Source organism: Lipotes vexillifer, unplaced genomic scaffold (genome assembly GCF_000442215.2).
Source record: "Lipotes vexillifer unplaced genomic scaffold, Lipotes_vexillifer_v1.1 scaffold71, whole genome shotgun sequence".
Lineage (NCBI taxonomy): Eukaryota > Metazoa > Chordata > Mammalia > Artiodactyla > Lipotidae > Lipotes > Lipotes vexillifer.
Window position 1 is genome coordinate 5,307,170 of NW_006793703.1, and position 10,188 is coordinate 5,317,357.

The 10,188-nt window shown below is 37.3% G+C and overlaps 1 protein-coding gene across 1 annotated transcript in view; it reads left to right on the forward strand.

Moving 5' to 3' along the window:
- The window catches only part of UBN2 (ubinuclein 2), a 68,217-nt gene extending 58,489 nt beyond the window's left edge, over window positions 1-9,728 (forward strand). The window contains exons 15-17 of the mRNA XM_007466605.1: window positions 5,744-5,975; window positions 6,408-6,497; window positions 9,679-9,728. Coding sequence (XP_007466667.1) covers window positions 5,744-5,975; window positions 6,408-6,497; window positions 9,679-9,728 — 372 coding nt within the window. The remainder of the gene's footprint in view (window positions 1-5,743; window positions 5,976-6,407; window positions 6,498-9,678) is intronic.
- The last annotated feature ends 460 nt before the right edge of the window (window positions 9,729-10,188 follow it).

Genomic DNA, 10,188 nt, shown 5'->3' on the forward strand with positions numbered 1-10,188 from the left:
ACCGGGGCACGAACCCGTGTCCCCTGCATCGGCAGGCAGACTCTCAACCCCTGCGCCACCAGGGAAGCCCCATAATTTTTTATTTAATAAAATTTAGACATTCATATTATTTTTTTCCTCTAACCATTTGTCTTTTCGAATAAAATTTTTATTTTGCACAAATTTTACAGTTATTCATATGTAATTCTCTGTCAAGTTAGTGTCAGTAATCCATTTATACCACACTTTTCCCATTTGTGAGTTTTTAATTTAAATTTATCTCTCATTTAGCAGGAGTACCTAATTCAAGGCATCTTTTCAAGAAGGCTAATGTGAAAGCTGTTTTACTTTAGCTCTTGCATACCTGATAATTTCTTTGCTGCCACACTTGAGTTGATAAAGACTCTTGGGTCACTAACTGTCTCACTCCAAGTTTTGTAAATACTGCTCCACTGACCCTTACTTACTAATTAAGGTTATAAAAACGTATGAGGCAATTCTGACTTTTTGTTCCCTTATAAGTAATGTGTTTTCTCTGCCTAAATGCTAATCACATTTTCTCTGGTTTCTTGAAAATCAAGTGTTCCCAGATAATGGCTAGGTTTATCTAGTTTTCATTAATTGTGTACCTAGAAAAATGGTAACATCTTTCAATCTCAGACCTGCCCATTTTTTCAGCTCAAGAATATTTTGTTCTGTTATGGGTCTGATTATGTTTTCTGAGCCATTTGCCTAGGTTTTTTGAGAACTCTTTTATCACTCATATATTCCATCTCTCTGCCTTTCATATCATCTTCTCTGTTATTGTTTTCATCTATCTGCCACTTCTTTGTATTCTGAGGCTTTCTCAAATTTGTCCTTCACTTTACTGATTTGGTTTCTTTAACTTTTTTTTCCCTTCCCCTGAAACATAATCCATGTTCGCAGTAGGTAAAATTCAGAAAAAAAGAAAATAAAAGCCACCCATCATCCCACCAGTGTTGTTACTTTCCTGAAAACTTTTTTAGACTCTTCAAGAAAGTGGATTTTACATAATATTCTGTTTCATAAAAGCTTTAAAAATATATAACATTTTATGATGTTATTTCTTAGCTTCTCAGTTATTCTTTGAAAATATGACTTTTATTGATTTCTGAAATTCTGTTGTCTAAGAAAGTGCTCTAACTTTGTACTGCCTCTTATTTATGTGGAATAGGAACATCTAATGAAATATGTTTCCCTTGGTGTCTGTAGAGGGTCTCTGCTACTCAGTACAAGCTAAGTGTTGGTATTCAATATACACTTAAAACCCAAATCATCACTCTGCCTTTACCAAAGTAGGCTTAGGAATGAATGAATTCTAGAATTCTAATACAGAACAAAATTCAATTAACTGATTGTTCATTAACTGAAATGTAGGATAAATAGATGTTTTATCTCTATGATTTTGTTTTTATCAGAAATTTAAAAAAAACGATTAGGGATTGTATGTTAAAATTTAAGTTATAACTAAGGTCTAGGAGTTAGTCCACATTCCTGTTTTATTATCTTTATTAAAATGTTGACTGTTTTTGAAATCAGTCTTTAATTTGATCAGAGGAATATGTGAGAGGATTATAACCGAAATGGCAGTTTCGTGCCCCAGATCCTCCTTCCTAGTGTCAACTACTTTTAACTCTCTTAGCTTTTTCTCTTGTGTTTTTTAAAAATTGTGTTTTCAAAAAATAAGAATGAATGGAAGACTATTTATTTTAGTATTATCTTTCATCTTCTCATTGTGATAAATAAGGCTTTTAGCTCACTTTTACCTTTCCCATTTTCTTCAAAGACTAAAATTACAACTTTTGGTTAAATCTGTGACTATGTAAAATATTGTCTCTGTTGAGCTAAGTGTCATTAACTGTCGTTTCAATTATAAATTTTGGACTTTTTTCCTGTAGTTAAAAATTGCTTTTTTTCCACTTGCTTTGTTTTCTTTGAATTTAAAGTCAAATCTCCCTCTGTCTTTTGTCATCTCCAGAATCTATCAGTTCTTTTTTTTTTCCTGGAAACCTTCCTATTTGATCATTTATCCCTGAAGAACAACTTGGTTTGTTGTTTACCAATTGGTTTGTTGGCAAGGGAACTATGTGGCAAAATTTGTGTTTCTAAAATATAACTACCTCCTCCCTGGTTTTCTTCCTCTCCGAAATGGCTTTCTGATTTGGAGACCTTAGTGTTCCTGCCTTCATATCGGATCCTTTTTGTCTTTCTTATTGGTTTGACTGAGGAAAAGATCAGTAATTGAATAAGGTTATTTCTAACTTTTGGTCAACCTAAGGTTCTTTTTTTTAACATAGCATCTCACTGAAGTCTCATCAGCTACCTTGTGGCCTCTAGATCCTATCCTTCTAGCTGGCCAACACTAAAAACAGGTTTCCTATCTATGCCTATAAACTATTCCACTCCTTTCTGAAAGACATCTTTAGCTGTTTGCAGATGTGAAAATGACAGGTCCTGAGGTTAACAAAAGTTAAAGTCTTTCTGGGTTCACATTATTATCTCTACCTGCTTTTTATTAACTTGCCACTCAAGGCTTTCCTGTTCTTTCTTGCCCTTCAGCTTATTGATTTTCTGTGAATCCTGTCTTTGCCACTTTATAATTCCCAAAATAATTCACTAAGCAAATGTTTACTAAGTGTTTAATGTGTGCCAGGCACTCTTCTAGGTGCTGGGGAAGTGGGGTGAATCAAGATCCCTCCTCTCATGGGGCGTATATTCTAGGTAGGAAGATAAGCAAAACACAAGTATTTAAAAATACTTTAAGCGCTATAAAAATAAAATAAAGCAGTAATATGCTAAAGTGTGATTGCTACTAACATGGATAAGGGAGATGGAGAAGGCCTCTTTGACGAGGCAACGTTAGAGCTGAGAATTGAATGAGCATGAGCCAGCCATTTGGAGAGAAGAGCAAACAGCCCAGGCAAGAGGGGGATGGCAGATGTGAAGACGCTGAGATAGGAGAGAGCCTGACGACCTGCAGGCCTGAATGGCTAGACAGCAGGGAACGATGGGGAGGTGAGGAGATCAAAGATCAACTCCAAACCGTGTGATGGAGGACCTTGTGGGCTACAATAAGGGCTTGGGCTTTTACTTCTGTTCAGTGGGAAGCTGTTGGAGGGGGGTGATATGGTCTGATTTATATTTCAAAAGATCACCCTGGGTGTTGTAGAGAATGGGGGGCAGATGTACTCACCAAAATGAAACACGTTGTCAAAAGAAAAATGTCATACCCACCACAGGAAGAGCAAGGTGCCCGTTCATATTTTCCCCTAGGAATGAAATGTGGAGGTCATGGAAAATATTTTTGATTATGGGGCATTATCCCGAACTATTTGCCTGCTTCATGTTGACAGCTTCTCCTGTGTGCTTCCAAATGATATCAACAGTGGGATATCCCAAAGGTCTCCACCTTCTATGAGAGAAAAACTTATAAATGCCCATATAACACTTAGATAATCTGTTGTTTCACTTTAGCTTTATAAACAAAAGTGGTTATGGAAGGTTTTTAAAAGTACAGAACGTTAGATAGTTATGGCGTGGTGCCATTTTTTATTGCTAATACACGTTACTTAATTGTGAAAGTTGCCCTAATTTGAATTTTCTGTCAGTTTAATGCTTCCATTAGCCTCCTCCAGAAAAGCATAGAAGAGTTCTCCTTATTAGCAGTGTTTCCTATTCCTCACTAGGGGGGCTCCACTTGGGGCACATGGCCTTGGAGTGTGTTCCCCATGTTATCCTGAGACTAAAATAGAATTACGATTAAAAAGAAAGAACGCTTGTTAATTCTTAAATTGATGCTGGATCTTTTTTTTGCTTCAGAAGCATTGTTGTTTCTAACTTAGTAATTCTTTCCTAAATCACCCATTTTGTATATCATGGTGGGCACAGTAGAGGGGAAAGACTGGCAAGTAAGAAAAATAGTCAAGTCCAAGCGTAAAGTGATAAAGATTTGTACTTAAGTGTGGGAGGAAGTTGCGATTAAAAAAAAAAAGATATCACGTTGACTGCGAGCTCATCTTGTTCTTCATTTCATGATGCTTAAAAACTAAGGTTTCAAGCCAGAGTGGTGGCAAAGAATGAAACTACTGATCCTAGCGTTTAACATATACGGGAAGGAAGTGATTGTAGCAGATGATGAGTTCAATTCTGGACGTGCCAAGTTGGCGAGTGTTAGATATCCAAGTGGAATTCTTCACCACACCGTTAGCTAAACAGGATTGAAACTGAGATGAGAGGTCAGAACTATAGGTATAAATCTGAGAGATAAATAAAGGAGATAAGGGAAGGCTATTGGAGAACTTAGTGGAAAAACCAGAATAGAAAGCTTTTGGAGGATGTTCTTCATTTTTTTTGTTCAGCAGTGTATAAATTAAGTGTATAAATATTTGATGTAATGTGGCATTCTTGCATGGGAAAATCACCCACCTTGTTCTCATACATTAACTAAGAAATAAAATGATTAGCCCTTAATCAATAATATTTACTGGTAGAAAGAATCCACATACAAAGTAAAACTGACCATAGCTAATGCTTATTATTGATTAACAAATATTCAGAGAATTCAGTTTTCTTGACCAAATTTAGAACTGTAAAGTTTTTTACCGCAGAAATTTTGAGTTGATAAAATAAGGCTACAAAATTGCAGAAACTATAGTAGATAATGTCTGATACTGCGAAATTTTGATTATAATCTTTGTTGATAAGTACACATAAAGTCAAAATGGGGAAAAAATTATTTAATTGCTTTATAGAAAAGTGTTCAAAGAATTAAATTAGCTTAATAGAGTATATTTAAGTAATTTGTCAATGAAAGCTCATCAGTGCTAGCATATTTCTAAACATAAACATGGCATCACAGCCCAGGTCCGGGAGTGTCAAAACACTCTCTAATTTAACTTTTGCCTTAGGAGTCTAAGTTCAAAAAAGTAGTGGAATTGGAAACCTCTTTCAGGGGTTAACGAGAGGCTAGATAATGTGGGAAAAAGAGGCTGTCATTCAGCAAATTTGATAATAAAAGGAAGATACATAAGTCAGGTTTTTGCTAGGGGTTGGGGAAGAGCCAGGAATAACAGCGTGGTTGTAAAACAATGTAAGAGGACTCTATATTTGCAAAGGCAGAGGAAATATGGAAAAGGTGCAGTGCTTGACATTTGTCACAGAAAGTTCTGCATGGGTGGGATTCGTGGCATAGGTCAGGTGTTCAGCTTCTGAGGAAGAGGCAGGTAAGGCTAATGATGAGGAGGACACAGGATGGCTGTTATGATGAAAGTACAGGGTATCAAGTTGAGGGATCTGAGAGAGTAATAGTCTAGAACAACAGCTGCGGGTATCGTGTCGGAAAAGATTGTAAGACAAACAGTAAAATTACAGAGCATTTTCAGAGACCAAATTGAAATTATATGGAATAAATTACCAGTGTCAGATCTAGGGGCTAAGAGCAAAAATGGAAATCTAAGGTTAGAAATGAGTTGATTAAGAGAGTGAATGGGTGTTAATATAGGCATTGCAATAACACTTAAGAAATCTAAACTAGTGATGAAGAGCTGAACAGAAGTATTTCCAAAGCCAGTATTGGTTACTCTTTGAAATGTAATTTATGCTTCAGTCTTCATTTCTGTCTCCCAAAGTTTCTGTTAGAGCAGATGTAAGACATAGTCTCGTGTCCATGAGGATATTAAGTAAAATAAATCAATTCAGGTTAAAGACTTGATTTCTTATGTATTTTGACCCCTGGTTTCTGCAGTCCACAGCAGGAGCATCATTATTGGCTAATGCCTCACCTCTGACTCTCATGACATCACCTTTGTCTGTAACAAATCAAAATGTGACTCCTTTTGGGATGCTGGGTGGCCTTGTTCCAGTGACCATGCCCTTCCAGTTTCCCTTGGAGCTACTTGGCTTTGGAACGGACACAGCTGGAGTGACAGCCACCTCGGGATCTACCTCAGCCGCTTTCCACCATAGCCTAACTCAGAGTAAGTGCTGCTCTTTTATTTACTTGGCTACCTAGTTTGATAGAACAGGAAACTTCACAAATTTATACTAATTGAGAGTAGTCCAGTTGGAGTTAGTGAAAATTATAGAATTTTTAAAAAAGAAATGCAGTTTATTTCATCTATATATATAAAATAAGTCAAATTACTGGACTCTGAAATTTTTTTATAGTTTGTAAGTGAACTCTCTATTCCACATTTCTGTGTTAATGAAATTTATAAGAGGGAGTCAGATTTGCTGGGTTATGTGCATACACATTTATATTTATACATGTAAATATTTTTTAATGTATGTGCTCTAGTTTAAGAAGTCAAGGTCTGTGCTTGCATTAGATAAACTATTTTCATTTTTTATCTAAGAGGGCTCAAATCTTAGTTTTAAGAAGATTACTGACAAGTCTGTTTTCCTCTCAGATTTACTAAAGGGTTTACAGCCAGGAGCTCAGCATGCAGCAACACTTTCCCACTCACCTCTGCCTACACATTTACAGCAAACATTTAATGGTAAGAAAGCCACCTGTTTCTTCCTCTCTTTATTATTTATACAAATTTACAAATATATATTTTAAGTCTTTTCTGAAAACCATGTGAGGGAATGACAAAGATTGGAAAAACTAATTTTCATGTGACTGAATCCTTATTGGCAACAAACGCCTTACAGAAAGGAAATAGGTAAAGGAGATCTTTTATTACATGTGCAGAGAGCCTTTTTGAAGGTGTTTTTATATGGAAATGATGACAAAGAATAGAATTCATAGGACAGTGTACAAAAGTCATGTCCAGTAATTAATCATAGTTGACCTTTATTGAAAGCTTACTAAGTGACAGTCTTGTGACTACTTACATGTATTAGCTAATTTAATCCTTACAACAAACCTGTGAATGAGATAACAATCCCCATTTTACAGATCAGGAAACTGAATCAGAGGTAAGCAGCTTGCCCAAGATGATAGGGTAGTAAGTGTTTAATCTGAGATACAAACCCAGGAAGTCTGACTCCATGGCCTGTATTCTTAACTATTAAACTTCTCTGCCTCTTAGCCATGATTAAATTAACGTGATTTTAAACTGTACACGTTATATATTTGCAGCCCAACTAGATCGCTCTGAAATCTGAAATTGGATAGTAGACACTGGACACAACACTGGCCTCCAGATTCTTGCTCTCACCAGCAGCTGACCCCCATAGAACGCTGATACTGTTCTGAAGGCCATTTTCAGGATCTGTGAGCCGCTCGGCTGCTCTCTTAACTTTGGAAGTTGACTGGGGCCTCACTATTCTTTTTGGTCACTGCATTTAAAATTATTGTTGAACAAGTTTACAGTTGACCACAATGTGGAAATGGGAGCTTTAGAACAATCTTGAGGCAATCGGTTGTAATTAATCCTCTAAAACACCTAAGTGGTAAGCTGCCCCAGACTCTCCCTTGAGAGAATGAATACAAAACCACAGTTGTGCGAATGGGGGACCACAAAGTAGGCACAAGTGTCAACAGTCCTGATCTTCCTGGGCTTCTTGATTAGGTTCAAGTGCTTAAGGAAAATTGCCCTGTGACTAAGGCAGTTCCACCCTGGGTATTGATGACAGCTTGGTAGGATGAGTCCGGCTTAGAGCTGTATGTTTGAGGGCAGACCGGTAGAAACCTGCAAGGAATTAGACACCTGGGATTCTTGTGGTTCAACATGACCCCAATATTCCAAGTGTAGGTACATTATCTTGTTTTCTGGCCAGCACCACTGTTCCAGAGGGAGAAAGGAAATAAGACTGTCGGTATTTTCCAAGTAATTGAAATTTAAAAGTTTATAATTTTTCATTGTAAAAACATTTTAAAGTATGAGACACTAAATTTGAGAGTCAGGCTGGGATTTTTGAATTCTAGGACTGCCGCTTTGAGCAAGTCTAACTTGTTTGACCTTCACTTCCCTTGCTTGTAAACTGAGGACAACAAGATGTTTTTAATAGGCTTCTTATGAGAATTTAACAAAAATATTTATTTAGGGCTTCCCTGGTGGCGCAGGGGTTGAGAGTCTGCCTGCCGATGCAGGGGACACGGGTTCGTGCCCCGGTCTGGGAAGATCCCACATGTCGCGGAGCGGCTGGGCCCGTGAGTCATGGCCCTGGAGCCTGTGCGTCCGGAGCCTGTGCTCCGCAACGGGAGAGGCCACAACAGTGAGAGGCCCACGTACCGCAAAAAAAAAAAAAAAAAAATTAAAGCTTCTAGCATGGTACCTGGTGCATAGTAAGAGCTCAGTTAATGTTAATTTTCTGACCTTATCTAAAGACTAGGGTCAGTAAACTTTTTCTATAAAGCTGCAAATAGTAAATAATTTAGGCTTTGTAGTCCACATAGTCTATCACAACTACTCCACTCTGCCATTGCAGTAGGAAAACAGTCATAGACAATATGTAGCATGAGTGTGGCTGGGTTCCAATAAAATTTTATTCATAAAAAGAGGTGGCAGACCGTATTTGGCCCACAGGCCATAGTTGCGAAACCCTGGTCCAAAGAATTTCACAGTCCAGTTAATATGAGTATTTTATTTTGGTAATTAACCAAAGCTTCTTTGAGCAAAATCCCACTCTGCCATTTTTTGAATTTAATTATGCCTCAAGTCAAATCATTTCTGTCTACAAATGCAAGGGTATAATTAATACCTCATTATAAATGGAAAAGTCAGTTCCTTAGATGTTGTCACCAAGTTCATTTTAATAATATTCTGTTTATACAGCTTTTGAAATAATTGTCTTGTTTCATTGATATATCTTTTCTTCAGTGGAGGCAGTTTTTTTGTTTTGCTTATGTTTCACCTGAGTAATTTAGGTTTCGCACGAGTGGACTTAGCATTGTGACTTTTGTGGTCTCCTCCAGCCTTAGGATTGTTACTGAATGCAATAATTTGTTCCTTTACACCTGTGTATTTCTGCCCTTTGTGCCTCCCTCTTTTTCTCTCAGGCCTGGTGGGGGCTTAATTTTCCTTGCTAAGGCAATGAATGATCTATTAGAGATTTTCTCTATATTCTGTTGTCTCTAGAGGTCACTGGGCCCTACTCATGTCCAGTTTAAGTTGAGTGATCAGCATTTTCCCAGTAAAAGTTACATAGCCCTGTGTAAAACTAAGAAACCATTGTTCCCAGTAGCAAATTTCCTGCCTTTTACAACTTTTGCCAGGTTAGGACTAAAACAAAGACTCAGCTGGAGTTTTCACTACCAGTGTGGTCCAATCATTTCCATAAATAATTGAGAGTTATTAAATGCTGTGTCATGGCAGGAAATTTAATCTCACTTGCAAGAAAATGAAATTGACCTTGTCTTCTAAAGGAATCAAAAAATGTGTTAGGTCCCTTGAAGGAGGGGGATTATGTCTTTTATGTTTCTTTATAATCCTCACAGCATTTGACACAATTGACAGTGAGGTAGATAATAAATACTTGTTGAAATAGTATTTGTAGGACACTGAAGACCAATTAAACCAGTCATTTGAGATAAGAGGATCATTCTTGTTGAGTTTTTATCTCCTTTATGTTCTCAACCTCTATACTGCTATATAACATGTAAGGTACCAAAGGTTATCTTTTTAGCAATGTCATCATCCACGTGAAAATTAAAAGTTAATTGTTCTTTTTGCTTTGTTTTTATTTTTTATTACATGCCGACCCATACCAATTAAACATCTCTTTTCTCAGATGGAGGCCAAAGTAAAGGGGACACTAAATTACCACGGAAATCTCAGTGACTTCCAGCAAGCAAAGGAGATGACACACTCGGCTGGCTGATGGAATCTACCTGATGGAAAAGTACTCATGTGGTCATAGGGCTGCTGTTCTGTCGATGTTTACATTCTCTCGTCCCAAGCACTGTGGTGAGGAGGAAAAAGAAAAGAAAACATTACTTGAGTAAAGCCAGGTGCAGGAGGAAGAAATGCTTTCGTGCAAAGTTAGTGACCTTTGGTCTCTTCTAAAGAAAGACAAAGTTACCATATTAACTGACTTGAAAGAGACTCAGTTGTCAAACCCACAGAAATACAAATTTGATTTTTCCCGGGGGAGGAAGAAGGAAATTGAGGATTTGGGTAAACTCCATCCATCCTGGGGGTTGGATCTGAACACTTGTAGACATAATTGCATAATAAAAGACAATATATCTGAAATTAGGCCAGTTTGTCAGGAGTAATGATCATGTCTGGGTGGACTGTG